The sequence below is a fragment of the Triplophysa dalaica genome, chromosome 9 (genome assembly GCF_015846415.1).
Source record: "Triplophysa dalaica isolate WHDGS20190420 chromosome 9, ASM1584641v1, whole genome shotgun sequence".
NCBI classification, from domain to species: domain Eukaryota; kingdom Metazoa; phylum Chordata; class Actinopteri; order Cypriniformes; family Nemacheilidae; genus Triplophysa; species Triplophysa dalaica.
The window spans coordinates 15,612,139-15,633,227 of NC_079550.1; the positions used below are offsets into that span (position 1 = coordinate 15,612,139).

The window sequence follows — 21,089 nt, forward strand, 5'->3', positions numbered from 1 at the left end:
CTCCTGAAATACGCTATTAAAAGTCTTGAACTTGTGTGTTCTGTTTCACGTCTTCTGACACCTTGCCAAAATGTCCCGTGACTAAAGGTTGGGCTTCATTACACATTTGTCTTCTGAAATTTTGAAGACGTCAAGAAACTTTGGCGGTCACACTCACACCTCATTGTTGGTTTTGACAGGTGGACAATCACTTTTTCGAATCACGTTATGACACAGTAAATGATTATGTCACATGAAATGTTTCACCTAAATCCCATTTAATATACGCCCTTATCTCAAATGAGAGTAAAAGGTGATAGGAGACTCAGATGTACAGTAGGTCAGAAACAGAAGTTCAAGAAAGTTCAGAGGAGTTTATAACATGGTAAAACTAATGCTCAACAGCATGTTACATCATCATATCTCGCAACGCATTTACGAAACACGTTCTGTAAAGCAGCTTATCCGTTTGGGGCTACTTCAGAAACAACATGGTGAATTCTATGTCAGCAGACCCCTGGTGTATGTAGATAGAAATAGCTCATTCTAAGATCATTAAAACATAACGCTGTATTATGTGAGGTCTTTATACACCTCTGAAGCCATAGTTATGTGTATTATACTGCGTTTCTGTCAATAGATCCTCCACACCAAACAGATCACACACAGCACCTTTAAACTTAAAACCAAAGCAAACAAATCTATTTAGGATTTGAAGGACACATAATGGTTTACTTCACCAGATCACAGATGGAAGAATAACATTCAGTGTTTGCTCTCCACTGCAGTGTTTTCTCATTGGTTACTCACTGTGTTTATTTAGATAAGACTGTTTTGATTGTCCTTGACATGGCATTAAGCCACAGAAGAGAAAAACACAGAAAGAAGTCTATTTAATATTTAATTTACTCCTTAATCGCAATAAAACCACAATTTCAATTAGATATTTTACCATTGAATAGCACTTGCATGTCTTTCGAAGATCTCTCATCCAAGGCACTTAGTTGTACGAATTTAAAGACAGAGACTTTAATATGAACTACACTGTAAAACTTTAATGTAGTTTTTGCAGCAGGTTTGCCAGTAACTTTACATTTACATTTATGCATTTGGCAGACGCTAAGAGACTTACATTGCATTATCCTATACATTTTACATAGGTATTTGCAATCCCCTGGGATCAAACCTACAACCTTGCGTTATTAACGCAATGCTCTTACCACTGAGCTACAGGAAAGATGTCAGTAACTTACAGTAAGTTTGCAGGAAAGTAACTTACTGTAGATTTAATTACTGCTTAATATACTTTCCAATTTGTACCGTTTTCAATTACTTTAATCAAAATTAAAACACTTTGACTTTTGAGATTCAAAATGAGCAAGAAGAGACTGGCATAAGCACAGCAACACCGCAAAAAATGACACTCTTCTTCAGCATTTTTCTCTGCTTTTCTGTAAAAATATTGAAAACTTCCTCAAATTACGATACATTTACATATCAAGAAAAGCGACCCAAGATATTTAGTCTTGTTTTAGAAATGAAAAATATGTAAACAAGGTAAGTGTATGCTTAAAACAAAATTGTACATTCAATTTACAGTAAATTACTGGAAAACCTGCGGCGAAACTACAGCAAAGTTTTAAAGTGTACAACACATTTCTCATTTATTTAGTTTTTTTGGGGAGAGACATGAGACATTGCTACTTAATATTAGTGAAACTCTGACCTTAAGTCTCCAGAGCCATAAAACAAACTCTGAGCTGCAAGATCTTCCTCTGGAAAGTGATGGAGTGGACGTATAGCTGTTAAATCAACCTTTTTGAGAGCTTTTGTTAGTAAAAGAAGAGGGGGATGTGTGGATGGGATTAGAATCTCCTTAAATTTCAAAGAGGTGGATCTTGGCTATAATTCAGAGCAGCCAAATGGATTTATGAATACTCTCTCCTTGTCACAGGTCTGTAAGACTTATGTGAAGAGCCTGCCTAAACCATGACACGCTGAAATCATCTGTTCCACAGATTAGGGCACCTCTTCAACCATGAAGTGTTTTGTCCTCATGCCGAAAACATCTGTTCAAGGTTATCCTCAGTTTATGTCTCATACTTGAGTTTGGGGTGTGTGAACAAGTTATGACTGTCCATATTTTGCAGAGCATGTACGAGATGAAACAAGGGTGTGTTCGTCATAAACATAAACAAACAATGATTCTTTTGAGTATGTTATACTGTTTCACAGAGCGATTTGAGAGCCGGTAATGCTGCACGCCCCAGCATTAAGTATAACAAGCTTATGTTTTACCACCATGTCAATGAAAGACAATAGGAACTATTAAGGAGTCATGTTGCATCGCCTCGTATCCAGTGGCAAATGTCTTATCATAACGGATTGTATCGTCATTTATTGCATAAGGTCGTGTGGCTCGCGTGCGGTGTAGAGTGTGCATATGTTTATAATATGACGCTCAAAACTTGTCAAGCGAGCCTTTAATCAGCGTAGATTTGTGACGCATGTCGATCTACAATGACGCAAAAGTCGCGTGAATTCCGATATGATCGCTCAGACTGAGGTAGCAATGCGAAACCTCAGACCTGTATCTGATTAAGGACCAAATATGGAAGTGGATCAGATCAGATCAGATAAAAAAATATCAGATTCCTTGTGGTTTGATCTGGGTCATATGAGCAAAAAAATCGTATTTTGGTTCCATCTTCGTTTACTCATGCTCAAGTTGTTTCAAATCTTTATAACTTTCTATGTTATGATGAAAACAGAGAAAGATATTTGGAAGAATGCTTGTAACCAAACAGTTCTTGGCCACAATTGACTATCATCGTCTAGGAAAAATGACAGTGGTAGACAAAAGTGCCCCATAATTGTTTGCTTTCCAACACTCTTCATAACAAAGAAATGTATAAAAACAAAGTATATTATTATAGACTACTTGATAGTCAATGGTGTTCAAGACCTGTTTGTTAGAACCTGTTGGGTGAACTGTTCCTTTAACGTTAGAGGTTTTGATGTGGTGTCAAGAAGAGATTTAAATAATGGATAAAGATATACGTGCAAAGTTAATTATCATTTATTAACAGAGTATACAATATAAAACATTCCTCACATGATAACCATCATGATTTCTTTTTACATGTAAGTGTCACCTCATGAGAACATTAAAAGTGCAAAATTGCAGAGCAATGCCAGCATTTATGATAAAACTGATATAAAATTAGATTTCCCAGTGACGTGTATTTTTTTAAATCATGTCTTAAGGTTTAATACTTTATTATATTATTAGAAATGCAAAAGAAGTTGTAATGTTTCACTAGTATGTTTCATTACAGTGCAAAATCTGATTTTCAATCACATAATTTCATTAAAGTTTATTTGATGGGCTTCAAGCTAAAAGTTTAAAACGGGCCAATTAAAGTAACAAATATAACAAAATACTACTAATTTAATTGCCCTCAGTAATGTAGGTATAACACATTACTGCTAACTACACAGCTTTTATGATCACGAAAATGTGTGCCTGTGAGTTTATGAGGAACACTGAAAAACCAGCCTCATTAAAAATGTACTAGAAATGTTCCACGACAGAGCAAAACCTCACTTCTCACTGTCATTGCAAACCTGTATGACTTTCTCCTGCAGAACACAAAAGATGATTTTGAAGAAATGTTGGGACCAGACATTTCCCCGGTATGGACACAAAACCACTGTGACATTTCTCAAAATATCTTCATTTTGTGTTGCACGGAAGAAAGTCTCATGTAAGGGTTTAAACGATGTGAGGATGAATAAATGATGACAATTTTTGGACAACTATCCCTTTATACTTTATGGTATAACCATACAATCCTCTTGATCCACAATCCAACACATGACACACGGTAAATCTCGAGTGACGTTAAATACAAGAAGTGGTATCTAAAGTGCATTAGCCCGAACAATGAACTTTGTGTTTCGGATGCAATGAACACGTGTAATGGACCTTGAAATATGTGCAAGAAAAATGCAGTCTTAATACTAACAACAAAATCTTGTATGATACAATTAAGGCACAGAGATGAAAAACGTCTTTCCTGACTCATAGGATCAAACCTTCAGCATCACATGTAAGTATGTCATTGGGTTTGGCCTGTCCTATCTGTCTATGAAACTGTCCTTGCTTGTGTGTCTTCCAGCAATGCAGGTTTGCCCCGAGAGTTATGCTTTTAATACTTGGCATTTGGGCGAGGACAGTTCTAGACAATGGGGTGATCGCAGTATTGGACAAATTTAGCTCCTGTAACGAGACAAGGCCACTAAACACATCGGTTTTCAATTCATTGAGTTGCCTGTTGTTTGAAAGATCCAAGACTTGAAGGTTCCCCAGGCCCTTAAAGGCACCTGGTTGTAACTCTGTGAGTTCAGGCATGGTGCAGAGCGACAGGTAAACAAGTTCTGTCAGTGATTCAAAGGCCCCTGTGTCAATGCTGGAGATGAGATTCCCATCCAGGTTCAGATACTGGAGTGGTATTCCCTTCAGCATCGGCACTGTTCTCAATTGATTTCCTGCGAGCATCAGGCTCTTGATATACAACGGATGCCCTGGGATCCTCCTGGAGAGGGAGGTGAGAAGATTTTTGGACAGGTCCACCATGATTGGCATGTCTTGTACCCTGGTGGTGAAGATATCCAGGCTGAATTCCTTGAACTGGTTTTCACTAAGATCCACCTCAACCAGAGGCAGACCTGTAAAACAACCGTCGCTGAGACTCTCAAGAGCGTTTTTGCTCAGGTCCAACGTCTCCAAGTAGCGAAGCTTAAGGAATGCTTTGGGATTGATGTAAGCTATGTTATTGTTGCTTAGGTCCAGGCTTACCAATGTGGTGTAACCTGGCCCGGACAGCATGGAGTCAGTGATGGAGGTGATGGAGTTTAAAGACAGGTCCAGATGGGACGTGTCCAGAGGGATGGTGACCGGAGCAGTTCCAGGGCCGATCCCACTGCAGTCCACTTTGGTCAGACTGAAACTGTCGAAGAGGCCGTAGCTCTCCACGTCACATCGACATTGAGGATGGCAGTTCTTCACACCTCCCGCAATGGCCAGGCCAAGCACGGAGACGACGAGACACAGCAAAGTCACCATGGTAGGCTACAAACAAACAAAGATAGATGTCTGAATTAAGAAATTCATGTGTAAACATTCTCAATCTGAAATCAGATTATAGCATTAATAACACAGCGATCAAACTCATAAATGATCAAATGTGGATGCGTTAAAGGGTCTTGCACAGTTTGTTATTGTCAAATACTGAACTATGACCTGCTTTCTATGAGGTTGTATGAATAGTAGTCATATCACGTTAATGCGGCTAACCTATGAAGCCAATACAGTTGTACTTATGAGCTTATCAAAGCATGTCTTTATACTTTTTGTTGCAGAGCTGATTTTCTTGGAATCTAAAGCTTGAACTCGAGTTCCAAAATTTAAGAAGTATATGAAAAGTATGAAAACAACGTTAAAAGGTAATATGTGTGTTTTTTATTGCAAATTCAAAACAATTTTCTAACCATTTGTCTCACAAAACCCTGCATCCTTGGTGAAACCAACATTGCTGTGTCAGGGTGCCCAAAATAAAAATCTATCTATCTTTCTATCTTTCTATCTATCTAAACCCAAAGAAATTCAATACTTGTGAACCTACCTTCCCAGCGCAACTTGACATGCACTAATTCTGCTGTACCTTCTCAAAGGATTTCAACTAATTCTAATGATCAAAGTCCATTTTTTAATTCTCTCTCTTCAAAATTTCACGCTTCTTTACATCAACAATTTATCAAGGGATGCAAAGTGTTTCCCATGGCAAATGAAACAAAAACGCTTCAATAACATGCTCAAGAATATTTAATAAATGAAAATGAAAAATGAGAAAGATTGCTTTGATCTTATCAAAAATAAACACAAAGCAATAATGGCTTTCACGGTATCAAATCTTCACTTCATGGTTATCGTGGGCAAAAATGTTTTGCTCTGACAGTATTATCATAATAACAATTTAAAATGTTGTTTTTTTATTAACATATCAGTCAAATTCATCTTTTATTTTGTTGTATCCTTTTCTGGCCAACAAATCACACCTAAAGGTCCAGTGTATGAAATTTAGTGGCATCTAGTGGCACCCCCCCTTTCGAAGCACTATGGAGGATGACACAGGATTAAGATTTTGTCACGTTTTTGTTTCTTTGCCGAAGGAGGTAATGTATTTCTGAAATGCGCTCTGTAGAGCAGTTTGTCCGTGTAGGGCTACTAGAAACAACAATTCAAGAATTCCATGCAAGGGGACACTTCATTCATTCTAAGGTAATAAAAACATAACGCTTCATTATGTATGTAAGGTCTATTCGTCTATAAAGGCAGAGTTATGTATATTATATTGCAATTCTTCCAATAAATCCTCCCAAAAATAAATACACAGGTATTTACATATACATATATACACAAGGCAAAACTTAAAATGGATACCCAGTAAATTGTGCATATAATTATTTTCAGTCACGTAAAATTCACAAATAATACTGTAAAATAAGTAAAAGCAATACCGTGCATGTAATGATGTTGTCTAAAATGTCAATAGAAATTCCTTTTATTTGAATGAATCATTATAAATTGCAATATACGAAACATTTAATAAATTATTGAAGAAATGACCATACACAAAAAGAACATAGAAGAGAAATAACTGAATCTTGTTTACAGTTTACGTACACAGAATACCTTATTGGTCACAGGATGAAGACGTTCTCTCTATAAATCCAGCTGAACTGTATAAATGTTCTGCTTGTCTCTTCTGTTACTGTGCTGTTTATTTAACTACATGACATGAACTTAAACCTCTTACAACACTTGGCCCCAGAGCTGTTTAAGAGTGCAAATAATGCTACTGAATTTGTTCATGGGTTAACCTGATTAAGAAGCAGGTTAAAAGAGACTCCACTAGTTATCAGCATGAGGTAGCAAAAAACCTTACAAGTTCATCATTTACTCACCTTTATGTCATTCTAGAGCTTTCTGTGGGGAACAGATGTAAAGTCAGCAATCGTTGCATAATAGGGTGGGTATAATGAAAACACTCTAGTCACAGTCTGCACAATAAAAGGATATAGTTATACCCCAAATTTACTCATTCTCACATCATTTCATGCCTGTATGAATGTGTTGAATCTTCCTACCATTTACAAAACAAAACAATTGCATTGACATTTATTTTAAGATCTGTCAGTGCAAGCAGTTTTCAGACAAGACAGCTCTAAAATTTATTTTAGTCCGAGACTAGTCTAAACCCTGTCCGGGAAACCACCCCTAAACGTTTGATTGTTTTAACATTACACTTTTTATAGTTGTATAATATAACTTTTTTTACAGGCAACTATCAAAGTCACAAAAAAAAGAATTGTGAAAGCATGCACGTGTGCCACAAATTTAAAACAACATGACACGCTTGCATGTTCCTGAGTAACTAAACAAAGAAATAAGTATAACAGGGTTACAAACTCTCCAGGTGTTCTTTACCTCCCACAGTAAACCTTAAAACGCCTGATTTAAGAGGGAATGTATTTTACAAGCCGTCAATATCACTTGTTAACAGCTGTATACTTACACCATTTATATCCCCCTTCCCTAATGTAGGAAATTACCCATCAGAACATCTTCCCCACTGGACGGATACGCGTCTGGGACCCGTTGACTTTGATCTGAGAACTGACATTTAAATGAGCAGTTTTGCTATGAATGGAAATGGTCCAGGATGGGAATAGAAAAGATTTGAGAGTTGCCCAGAGCGCAGTTGAATCATAATGACATAATGAGATGAAACAGCTCACATCAACAAAACTGAAGTCCGTTCTTAATTAATTTAATTAGCAGACATTCTAATCCAATAGAGCTGAGAGTATGCAGTACATTAAAACGAGACAGATTTAATGGGACCTTAAAGTACAGTCTCTAACAGCGTAGTAAAACAAGTTTCAAAGTACTTTTTTCTGCCTGGTTGCGATGGCAATTTTAAAGCTGCACAAATCGGCCTGTAACATTTTGGACGACATCCTAGAAGCACGCAAAAAGCCTTTACCTAAAGACAACATTTTATGGCTGTTGACTATTACAGATGACAACATAAAGTGCCACCCAAAACAATTAAAACCGGTTCTAATTTAATCATATTATATTATGTAATTATCTGCAATCAAAGTACACATGAACAGAAGTTCCAACAACACATGATCTTACTATTGTTTAACAGATTGAAAAAGATTTCTATGAAAAGTTTGAAACTGTGCATCTCAAAATGATGATGCAAACAGTTAACTTACTTTCATGGAAACTTTTAGTTTGAAAGTCAAACTTGTGTGATGGTGAAGATGCTTCATCTCAAGGGTGGTTATAAAAATGTAGTGAACTGCCAACCTAGGCAGATTTTGGGGAACCATAGATGCAAATGTAGTGAACTGCCAACCTAGGCAGCATTTTGGGCTACCATAGGTGCGAACGGAGGTTTAATGGCCGAAGATGTTGAAACAGAACAAGACCAAACAGACCAAATCTCCGCGTTTGATGATTTAACCGACATCTGTGCTCCGTTTAAAGCGCAATCGGGAAGAAACTTTGTAACAACTTTAACAGGCATGAGCCTGTCACTCAAACAAAACACACAACTGAGAAAAAAAAGGAAGAAACTATTAAACGTCTCTCCTTTACGCGACCATAATGTGAAACATAAGGCACGACGGTATACGTTCTGTCAAGCAAAATGAACAAGACAAGAAACAGCAAAAAGTACAACACATACAGGACAAAACTTTCGTAAAACTTACCATGTGCAGTGACTCGACTCGAGGCTGACACGTCTATTGAGAAGCTTTTACTTTTCAAGGCCACCATCGGAAAACGCTTTGGATGTAGGGATTGTCATATCCACAGCTTTTTGCAGTCGGGCAAACGGGCACATCTGTGTTTTTGTTTGGGTTGTTATTTTGTATCTGCTCAATCAATCGGTAACAAACGCGCCGCGGAAGATGAAGCGACTAAACGCCGCCGCACGAACACAGTTTAGAGTTTCACAACTGATAATAATCCGCCCCCACAAGCGTCTAGACGCGTTCAGCTCTCACATATCACCATCTAGTGGCAAACATGTAAAACATGACTCAAATTAATCACAAAATCAGTCATTGTTATATTAATACTGGCATAGCAATCGACGTCATTCACATCATCATTTTTTACAAGGTTACAGTTTACTACAACTAAAAGATTCCATTTCTATTAATTAAAATATAATACAATATCTGCCTAATTATTATTTATATAATACATGCACATAATTTGTTATATTAAAAATGTAAAATAAATCTCATCAATAAACCGATTTATATAAAAAAATTATTTATATAGCAACACATAATAAACATACATTAAAATAAACAAACAAATGATAAAATACAAAGGCTTACAACCAAACTGTTCAAAATGAAACATGACATGAACATACAAACTAAAACAAAGGTTAATTCAAAATATGAATAAAACTACTCTGCAGACACATTTTATGTTCATTTATTTAGAGTTATAAAAGTAATTTTTGCATTTTTATACCATGTTCTTGTGATGTTCATTTTGATTTATATAACTCATAATGGAGGCATAATGCGGAGTTATCTTATCAGAAACATTTTTGGTCTCTCTCTCTCTCTCTCTCTCTCTCTCTTGTTTACTGCTGAAAAGAAAACATACTGTAGCTCTTATCAGATCAATGATTGCTGAATTTCAGACCGGGCTGGTCTGCACAGTCTCTGAAGATTTTTTAAACAATGAATTAATAAAGGATGCAAGATGTTAATGAACAGAGCTAAATTATTTATTTATTTTACTTTATTATAGCACAATGACTTGGAACGCAGACATTTTCCTCCACCCAATGGTAGTGAAATAAATCTATAAAAAAACTGTATGTTGATACTTAGATTTTCTTTACATTAAGACAATTGGAGCTGCATTAAGAGAAAATTGCATGTTTTAAGTACTGCATATTCCAATAATATTACCAAAGTATACTTTGGTTCGTGGTTGTTGGGTTCTCACCCTCCGTTTCGGTAGGGCAGAGGTGTCAAGGTGTAACATTTAAGAGGCTCAGAGGCTTATTGGATATGGGTCAGCACAAAGGAAAAACTCTCTCTCTCTCTCTCTCTCCCTCCCCTGCCCCCATCTCGCCCACTGTCTCACACTCTCACATCTTTGCAGTTATCTGAAGTCAAGGATGCATAGACCTATACACAGATTGGTGCAGAAGGCTTCTCAGACAAATCAGAAATCCCCAAAGTTACAAGACTAATGCAAATGTTAATGTTCAGTAAAAGTATATATTGAGGGCTTCCCCCAATGAATGTGTAATTGCTCACACAATATATTGCATGTGCAAACGAGCTTATTTATTTTTAACCTATTTATATGGAAGCATACACATTATGCCCTGTAATCTAAATGAATGCACAGAGCGCATCAGATGTGTTCTCAAAACACAAGGTTTAACTGACGCACGCAAATGTGAGAGAGCTCTAGGGATCGTCCAAGGGAGCGCCCTTCGTTAACTTTAATTATACCCAATACACCTTGCGCAAATTCAATTGAAGTGGGCCTATCACAACCACACAAAACAGGAACCCAACTACACCGCACAGGCGCTTATGTACCGATGGGTCTCCATGGCGAGATTGAAAAGACTAAAGACCTTGTACGACCTAAATATGCAATCTTCCTATCATTTTCTATTCGTACACGTTTTAATTGAGCAATCGATGTATTTTGTTTGTTTGTGACAATTGCACAAGTTTTACAGGCTAAGCGTAAGAATGAGCAATTGATGCGTAAACAGTTGTTATTTTGCATTGAATTTTGCTTCATTTTTATTTCTTATACAAACAAAAACACAAAGACATAGACAAATGGTGGAGATCAATGAGCACTGTACAAATTGCAATATAATATTTAATGTTTTAATATCATAGAATTTTAAGAATCTTAAATTGCGCATTAAGATGTTTTCGATTTCCATTTGTGCAACAGCACAACAAAGCCTACTGCGTATATACAACTTTTTATGAATTTATAGATGCATATCATCTATTTTTTACTTATACTTAACTAATTGCACGGCAATCCCAGTCGGTAAAAGTGGATCTCAAGCGTTATGACTGCAATCCTCTTATTTTGTCCCTGACCATATGGATTAGATTCATCCGTGGGTCACTTTCAAAGGACTCTGATTGAACAGAGAAAGATCTAGGCCTGTGGGTATTTTCGAGAAGATTGTTAAAAAACATATAAAGTTTTATTTGAATACAATACAAAACGTATTTTAGAAATTTACATTATATAAAAACTTTTAAATCGAGAACAACTGTGATGTAACGAGAAAACAGGATAACATTGAACTCGATAACTGCACACTGAAATATTTCTTACAGTGAAACTGGAAAATGTTACTTAACATCAGGAGTGAATTGTGAAGATGCAAAAGGACACCTGGATTGATGACTGCAGGCATTACGTAGCTCTCCAGGGTGCTGAAGTGGAATCTTCTCAACTCCACTGACGAGCCTCATCAAACTGTTGTTCGTGAACGGAGATATCAGATCCACTCACGTTTATTGGAGCTATCACGGAACTATTAATGTTAGATAAACATCGTGAAAGATGCTCCTGTAACGTTATCAAGGATATTACGCGCAGCCTATAAATCCATTTAACAAAAGAAAAACTTTGAGAAATGTTTTCGTCCACCCAATGACCAAAATAAAAATGGTAAGTCTAATATTCAATGTTTTATATTTAGTATTGTGTTTAATTTAGTTAGCTTACTGGCACAGTGTGGATAAGTATCATATTGCAAATTTGTAGTTTTATGTCTTGTGCATTTCTAGCGAATGAATCAATTAACAGGCTATGATGATATATAATATGTATAGCTTTTTTGTAGAATACAGACTAAAAAATAAGTTTTAATCATTATATGACTTTTAAAACGAGGGTAAACCTGTGCCATATTTGCAGTTTCCAGGTGACTCTTTGTGACATCCATCTGTCATAACGGCTTCTAAAGGAAGACAATGCAACATATTCACCTCCCATTCGGAGGTTCTCTATGGGAGTTATCTGGTTACCACTGTTGCCCCATCCTCAGGAGCAGACACAGCCTCTTCACACTCCCATTTTGCAGCATTAGACTATGGATTATTCTTGGCATTTTAACGTTTCCATGGTGTGTCCAATGTCAGGTTTTCAAAGTGGGTGTCTTAGGGCCTTGGAACTGTGACCCTTATTTCGCCAAAGCACTACCTGCTGTTGCGTCCAGACTGGCCGTCAGTCGCATAAACAGGATTTCAGTTTAGATCTGGGCTGTACGATGGACTTCGTCATCCTTCAAGAGGAATGCGAAACATCTAAAGCATTGACTTCCTTTATACAATATGAGAGTGTTGTGGATGCGTTTGTAGGCCCTACAAATCCAGGATATTGCAATGCAGCGTCTCTTTTGGCCAAGAACTGGGACAAAGCTATATTTTCATGGGCGTGCATTAACTATGAGTTAGACCGGGTCCAGGGCTACCCAACATTTGGGCGAACTTTACCATCTCCAACATTGGTGCTGTATAGCGTGCTGAAGTACTTCAGATGGGCTAATATAGGCATTGTTTCTTCTAATGAGGATATATGGATTGACACTGCCGCCAAAGTGGCCAATGCTCTCAGAAACCAGGGGCTGTCTGTTGCTATTGTTGCGTCCACAGGGAATAACGACACCATGACGGAGAACACACTGTTGAGCATCCAAAATGCAGGGCAGATAAAAGGTAAAGTTTCCTGGACGATAGTTACGAAATGTTCATATAAACATTACGTTCACACAATAGATGATAATTTTAACTTTGCATCATCAGAAAAGCACCTTCTGTGTTGACTCAAAGGGATAGTTTTTAAGGGTGGACTATCGCTTTAAGACATGTTTGCTATGATCCCTACAGGTGTTAAGAGGCACGTTTAAGTCTATTATTAATAAGATTTTGTTTAACAAAATAAATGATATACACAATAGATACACCTTCAGTTAAACCTGTTCAAATGGATGAACTACTGAACATTTAATATATGAATGTGCAACGTTTATGTTTGACAAATGTAAGGGTGCATGTGTTTTTTTCCTTAAACATATTTTACGCAACATTTTTGTCTTGTGCAGTACAAAAATCAAAAGAACTCTGAAATCAAGACACATTGTCTTCAGAAGCAAAATAAACAAATATATCAGATAAATATTATTTTCTCAAATAAAATAATTGAATAAAAGTTAATGTTTAAAACGAACAAAATGTCTGCCAATTGGTTATAATTGGTGTATCTCTTGGACGTGAAGGGATAGTCCACTACTTCAACCTCTCGTCATTTCAAATCTCTATGACTTTCTTTCTTTTGCAAAACACAAAAGAAGATATTTAGAAGAATGTTGGTAACCAAAAACCGTACCAAGGCAATTTAATGGGAACCAACGGTTTTCTGTTACCAACATTCTTCAAAATATACGCCTTCATGTATTCTACGAAAGACATACAGGTTTGAAATGATAAGAGGGTGAGTAAATGATGACCGAATTTTGATATTTGGGTGAATTAACGCTTTACGTTTATTTTTCTTACCCCATTGGCAGAGTTTTTTTCTTTTAGCACAAACAATCTATACATTTTCTCAATTAAACGTATCTTGATTTAAAAAAAAAAGATATTTGTACTTGTAAACCATAAAAAATTGTATAAATTTATTTTTGCAATGTATTCCTATTTATTATTTAATACCTTTCTGTACAAACCTTTTATATATTCACGTGTGTTTCAGTCATCATTATGTGCATGCACTCAGCTCTCATTGGAGGAGAGCAACAAGCATCTTTCCTGATGAAGGCTTATGATATGGGCCTGACAAAGGGTCGCTATGTGTTCTTACCATACGACACTCTCCTGTACAGCCTGCCGTACAGCAACACCACCTATTTCCCACTACAAAACAACACAAAACTACGCCAAGCATATGATGCTGTACTCACCGTCACCATGGAGTCTGATTTGATGTCATTCAACGAAGCGTTTAATATGGCCAAATGGCTAGGAGAGCTAACAGTGTCACAAGAGCCACAACAGGTGTGGAGGCTGCAATACAATGCACATTTTCGAAACTCACTGACGATAAAGATTTGATGCAAAGTATTCATGCGTGTTCAATCACAAATTAACCGATATTTTTCAGGTCTCTCCACTCTTTGGTACTATCTACAACAGTTTGTACCTCATTGCCAAGTCCATGCACAATACCAGAAAAGCAGGTAAGCGGCTCTCTGGGACCAACTTGGCCTTCTTCACAAAGAACATCACGTTTACTGGATTCAACCAGAATATTCGCATGGACCCCCAAGGTAATGGAAAAACCAGCTATGTGATCTTGGACACTGATGGCTGGGGAGCTCAGCTGTATCGTTGCTTTCAAGTGGACCTGACCTCAGACATGGTCCTGTTTGCCGGCTCACCCATTAATTTTCCCGGAGGCTCCCCGCCACCTTCAGATTCGAGCTGCTGGTTTGACCCCAATGCTATCTGCACGGGAGGTAACATTTTTCATGTAAAATTACATGTTTTCTTGTAAATTTGATGTCTTTCCTGTAATTTGATGTATTTTCAACGTATTTCGCTGGGGCACCAGAAACATACTGTAAAAGAATAGTTATTTTCAAGTAAGTTACCTGTAAATTTGCAGTCTTGTTCTGTATTTTGACCTTTATACCGTATTTCGTAAATAAGTGAAGTAAGTAAAGTAAAATAAAATTCGGTAAAATTACAGTATTTATTACACTGAACATGATCAATATACAGTCCCTTGTATCTTTGCTCAATGGAGAACCATGCAATTTTAAGAGAAGTCATATGTTGTCGCAAAATTACAGTAGTATACCTGTAGCTGCTATAGACGGTTTCCAAGCAACAACAAAAATGGTATGTTGCTGCACATGCATGGTTTTGAGGTCCAAAATTCACTTCCGGTACACATCTACAAAGAATAGACTCCCTGCTGATCATTTCTGATAACAAGCAAAATAAAAGTACCTAACATTAGCTAGCAAGTTTAAAGCATGTTTGGCCGGTATTATTTTGGGCTACCAGTAGAAGTTACTTAGCTAAACCTTATTGCGACAAAGTTACATGACCCATTCAACAAATTATTTATTTGATCAAATTAATATACAATAAAATTCAACAAATGGTTTCTTTCATATAATTATTACACAATGAAATATTAATATAAATTAAATGAAATTAGTTAAATTAGGTATATTAGTTATATTTTTTACCAGGGCAATCAACAAACACAGACCAAATGGTAACTTCGGGTTAGGCGCGTGTGTCTGATGAAACCATCAATATATCTACAGTATGACTTTAACTTGCTTTCTTTACAATTTATATTACATTACTGACATCCATAACTATTTATTCTAACGCAGCCACATTTTAAGAGCATTGTTACTTAAAGCATTCTTTGGTGTTTAATTATAATCTATATTCTAAAGATTGTATGTGTCTGCTGTTTATTTTGTTTTGTGTTCTAGGTGTGGAAATAACATATGTCATCATAGCATTCGTGATTGTATTAATTTTAGTTCTTGGTTCTATGGGAATAACTCTACTCATAAGGTAATTTTGCTTTGTTCTGCATCCTATAATGTATAACATGTTGCATAAATAACAAATGTGAGTTATGTGTGACCTTAAATAATCTTTCTAGGAGGCGAATCCAGCAAATTCAGATGATTAAAGGGCCCAACAGAATCTTACTTACTCTTGAAGACCTAACCTTCATCAACCCTCAGCTGAGCAGGAGGGTGAGCGAGTTCCTTCCTCAAAATCTTCTTCCACATTTTATACTTTGTTTGTTCATACATAATCATTTTCTCACAGAAAATCACCCTTGATGATCTTACCGATTCAAAAAGTTACATTGAGGAAAAAAGCACAGGTGGCCGTTCCCGCTCCGTCAACAGTATGGCAACGGCTACACATGAAACCTCAAATGTGGCCGTCTATGAGGTGACTTTATGTATCATGCTATGTTACTTGTTGAACACACTGTGCAGTTTTACAGTTCTGTAGTTATAAATCATGTGCATCCCTGCAGGGTGACTGGGTTTGGCTAAAGAAATTTAAGGAGGGACACTTCAAAGAGGTTAAACAAAGCACCACAAAAATCTTTACCAAGGTATTGGTCCAAAAATACACCTTTGGAACATGTTCACGTGAGCTTTGAGTCACAATTCTTATCGTAATCTTAGATGAAGGACCTACGAAATGAAAATGTCAATCCATTTCTGGGATTCTTCAACGATTGTGAGATGTTTGCCATCGTCACTGAACACTGTTCTCGAGGGAGTCTACACGACCTCATTCGTAATGAAGATGTCAAACTGGACTGGATGTTTAAATCTTCCTTAGTTCTGGATCTAATTAAGGTACATTTGAGGACTTATTTAAATGCAAGTGTGTTCTTGTTGTGATGATAACCAGATGATTTCTGGTATCCATCCACAGGGCATGAAATATCTTCATCACAGGGATTTTTCTCACGGGCAGCTAAAATCTCGTAATTGTGTAGTAGATGGACGTTTTGTTCTAAAGATCACAGATTATGGTTACAATGAGATCCTCGAGAACCAGAAAGCTCCAAAAGAGATCCCGCCTCCGGAGGGTATGGACATCCTTTTAAAATCTGGTTTGGTTACATTGCAAATGTTCAATCAGTTATTAATGAATCTCAGCCTTTTTAGTTTGCACATTTTGTTCCTTCAGATCTCTTCTGGACAGCACCAGAACTGCTTAGAGATCCACAAAATTCGAGGAAAGGTACATATAAAGGAGATGTATATAGCTTTTCAATTATTCTTCAAGAAGTTGTTGTCAGAAGAGGTCCTTACTGCATGCTCGGCTTGTCTCCTGAAGGTTGGTGATAGCTTTTTTATGTACCATGATTTAGAGTTGCACAATATTGAAGTAAATGCAATAATATGTTAAGTAATAGGATATGCATTATGATAAGGCTAGTTTGTAAAATATTTAGATCGTAAAATCTAAATTACATTAGAATATATTTTAAGAGATATGAAAATTTGTGTTTTTATTGTCATGAATTATAAAGATGTGACCGAACTGAGACACAACACATGTGTTATTAGTACAAAATGACCAGTGAAATATCTCTTCATGAGCAAAGGTGTGTTTTTCATTAACAGAGATAATAAGGAAGGTGAAGAAACCTCCGCCCATGTGCAGACCCACAGTGGCTCCAGATCAAGCTCCATTGGAATGTATTCAGCTTATGAAACAGTGCTGGAGTGAACAACCTGACAGAAGACCTTCTTTTGATGAGATCTTTGATCAGGTGTGCTTTCAGCGCTATTTGTTTTCCAAATGACTAGATATAGTTGCATTGGACTAGTTTGTACACTGCAAATAAAAATCTGAACTTCCCAGAGTTAACGGTTGGCCTACATCTACATTTTAAATTATTGCAATAAATTATACCTAAATATTTATTCAATAGACGACCAATGCACGATCACTTCCGCATTTTGTCTCAGTCCGTTCAGTCACATCTGGCGCACGTAGCGTCCATACGGAACAATGACATTTTTTTGCACAGAGGCTTGACCACAGAGGCTTTCAACAATGCTAAGCTGTATGCTGTCAGTTTTCTGAAATCCCAAAATTTTTAGTAAACATAGCCTTATCACTTGATGACAAATTACCTCAACCCTATGAGAGCGGACGTACATCATCACCATCCGTGCACAGAATCTATTGAACAATGTAGATGTTACAGAAACTTTTAATACGAGGTTTGAGATCTAGTGGAAGGAAAGTGTATGTGCAACCATGACTGAAATGAATGAAAACCAAAATGGCTGACGGAAGAACAGACAGACATGCCAAACACTTGTGGTATTTTGTTCAATTCTTCTTTAATGAAAAGACCACACCAGACAAAAGAGATTGATTTCTCAAAAATAACATCCATAGAACAAGATAATCGCTGTATTTTTCAAATATTGTTTTATGTAATTAGCAGATTACAATTAATTATTATTGCTGCCTCCCGATTAATTAATAATATACTTATCACATTATTGTCCTGAATATACTTATTGCACAAAAATCGTTTCTTTCCTTATTATATAATATCATTTAATTTTAAATGGTATCAATGTATGCAAAAATGTGCTCCGAAGAATAACATGACAACATAAACATCACTATATAGAATTGCAAATTCCATAATCATAAAATATAAAATCACAAAAGTGTATTGCCATATATTGTACGACGAAACACAATAAGATATGTTTATGTTTCAGTTCAAACTCATCAACAAAGGCAAAAAGACCAATATCATTGACTCCATGCTGCGGATGCTGGAGCAGTACTCCTCTAACCTGGAGGACCTGATCAGAGAAAGAACAGAGGAGCTGGAGGTGGAGAAGCAGAGGACAGAGAAACTTCTATCTGAGATGCTTCCACCGTGAGTACATATACCAACACATTTGCTGAACACCATTTACCCCAAATTAGCCATGAATAGTTACCTTTCTTCGGGAGATTGTATTGGCCTCTCCTAGAGCACCCTTCCTATCACCCTATCAAAACCTAATGAAAGTAGTTGCCCTTCAAATCGTTTGCTGCCATGTTGACTTTCATTTTTGTAGAATTCAGGATGTTTCAATAAGAATGCAGAAGGTGACATGTTATTGCAAGGGCACATCAAACCTTTATCAAATTTTTACTCTGGCAGTTCTGTGGCAGAAGCTCTGAAAACCGGCGTCTCCGTGGAGCCAGAGTACTTCGATCAGGTCACCATCTACTTCAGTGACATTGTGGGCTTTACCACCATCTCATCCCTCAGCGATCCAATCGAGGTTGTAGACCTTCTCAATGACCTTTACACTCTATTTGATGCTGTGCTGGGCAGCCACGATGTCTACAAGGTAAGCTTGAATGGCCCAATCAAAAACTATGCATTTTACATAAAAACAACATATCTGAAAAATATTACTCATAGGTTGAAACCATTGGAGATGCTTACATGGTGGCTTCAGGCCTTCCAAAGAGGAATGGTAACAAGCATGCGGCTGAGATCGCAAATATGTCCTTGAACATTCTTAGCTCTGTGGGTTCCTTCAAGATGAGGCACATGCCGGAAGTTCCGGTCAGGATACGGATTGGCATACACTCGGGTAATCATTTACTCCACTGTTATCTTCTGCCTAGGGGGTTATGTTATTATAATCTTCTTATCATGCTTATGTAAAACCCTGGCTATTTTATTCCTTATTCAACTTTTTTAATTTTTTCATTAACAAAATGGAATGTCCCACTTGAATCAAGAGAATCAAAATAATATTTATTGTCTATAATCATGATAAAACTAACACAGTTTAAAAGCCAAAACAATCGATTGTTTGTTAAGAAGCCCATTACAAACTATTTTTATATTTATGAACTATATTGGATGCTCTAATTTTGGATGACTTCCGTTCTGTTTAGGGTCGTGTGTTGCCGGGGTCGTGGGTCTAACTATGCCTAGATACTGCCTTTTTGGAGACACAGTCAACACCGCCTCTCGTATGGAATCTACAGGGTTGCGTACGTTCATTCATTTTCTTGCCAAACTTTTATTCCTTTAAAATGTAAAACTGCAAACAATGCTATTCCAATCAACCTATGGTCGTTTTTCCTTCAGCTTACAGAATTCACGTGAATATTAGTACAGTAAACATTCTCCGGTCACTGAACGACGGGTACAAAATAGACGTTAGAGGGAAGACTGAGCTGAAGGTACTAATGGTTTCTTCTATAATAACTAACGTTTCGTCAAATGGACTGATTTACTGTTGTTTTCTATGCGTGTCAGGGAAAAGGTGTTGAAGAAACTTACTGGCTTGTTGGAAAATCTAATTTCACAAAGCCTTTGCCAAATCCACCAGCGATCAAACCAGGGTGAGATTTTCATAATATTCCACCTATGCAATATAATTGATGCATTTATCCAGAAACATTGTGTTTTTTATAATATTGCACTTTATTTTTTAGAGAAAAAAACATGTTATACCATACTAAGCATGAACTACTTTTAAATTAATTTGTTTTAAAATGAATTCTCTTTGTACAAATGAATGAGTTTCGCTATTTATGGATTGGGGTAATTGGATTTATGCATCAGGGAAGACAACCATGGTTTGACACCTGAGGACATTGAGGATTACAAGAGAAGGAAAGCTGAGAAAAAAGCATATAGCCAAATGCAAGGAGGTAGCAGATTGCATGTAGTGTTGTTTCTTAATGTGGTTAGATGTGTTTGGTGGGTCTGTGCAGTGATGTCTTTAATTCATTGTGTGGCACTGGGTTTATTTTATTCTTTTTTTGCAAATATTTTTACATGCATGGCCTCATTTTCTTTATGCATTGTTTCACATTTTTGTATTCGTCAACACATAAATTTGACTGTGTTGTTATCTATTTCATTCAAACAACCCTCTTCTTTCAGAGTCAACTGGCAAGACATGGTGACCGAGGAAATCAAGTCAATATTCCGCAAGGCCAAGAGACAAGTGGACAAGCCCAAAATCTGAGAAGCAAAACGGCATTAAAATAACCACGATGGAGATGACAAGTTGCAGTGGAGAGACAAAAAGGACATAACAAGCGTGCGTGTATTGCTGCAGCTTACAAAGACTACTTTAATGAGATTGGATGGTGTCTGTATAATCTGTCTCTGTCCAGCACAGCAGAAACCACAGCGCTAATGAAAAAGGAACAGGTTGTCAGTGAAAGTTTCATTTTTTCACAGGGTCTGTCTATTTGCTCTTTTTGGGGCGCAAAGAAGTGGCCCACTGTGCGTCATATACCAAAAGTGTGTTATGAGAGGGTGTTTTAAATGTTGTGTTCTCAACACATATGTTACTTTTTGAAATCAATTGATTTCCTTT

General features: G+C 36.9%; 2 protein-coding genes across 4 annotated transcripts; one reads left to right on the plus strand and one right to left on the minus strand.

Annotated features, from left to right (window-relative positions):
- Positions 1-3,036: 3,036 nt before the first annotated feature.
- tsku (tsukushi small leucine rich proteoglycan homolog (Xenopus laevis)) lies at positions 3,037-9,063 on the minus strand. 3 transcript variants are annotated; one of them, XM_056757610.1, is made up of 3 exons: positions 8,833-9,063; positions 7,009-7,104; positions 3,037-5,113 (listed from the first exon to the last, which is right to left on the minus strand). In XM_056757610.1, the coding sequence occupies exon 3, from the start codon at positions 5,105-5,107 to the stop codon at positions 4,064-4,066; it is 1,044 nt and encodes a 347-aa protein (XP_056613588.1). In that variant the 5' UTR covers positions 5,108-5,113; positions 7,009-7,104; positions 8,833-9,063; the 3' UTR covers positions 3,037-4,063. The 3 variants fall into 3 exon arrangements, with proteins under 3 accessions (XP_056613588.1, XP_056613587.1, XP_056613589.1); XM_056757609.1 differs by lacking the exon at positions 7,009-7,104; XM_056757611.1 differs by lacking the exons at positions 7,009-7,104; positions 8,833-9,063 and adding an exon at positions 6,737-6,985.
- Positions 9,064-12,123: 3,060 nt separating this feature from the next.
- On the plus strand, positions 12,124-20,785 carry gucy2f (guanylate cyclase 2F, retinal). The gene is given in 19 exon segments (XM_056757015.1): positions 12,124-12,388; positions 12,391-12,867; positions 13,904-14,205; positions 14,312-14,666; positions 15,666-15,750; positions 15,842-15,938; positions 16,015-16,143; positions 16,232-16,312; positions 16,386-16,562; positions 16,642-16,798; positions 16,900-17,049; positions 17,340-17,488; positions 18,462-18,625; positions 18,896-19,088; positions 19,163-19,337; positions 19,648-19,746; positions 19,844-19,938; positions 20,015-20,100; positions 20,648-20,785. Coding segments are annotated over 19 exon segments (3,321 nt in total). The 3' UTR covers positions 20,733-20,785.
- Positions 20,786-21,089: the final 304 nt, after the last annotated feature.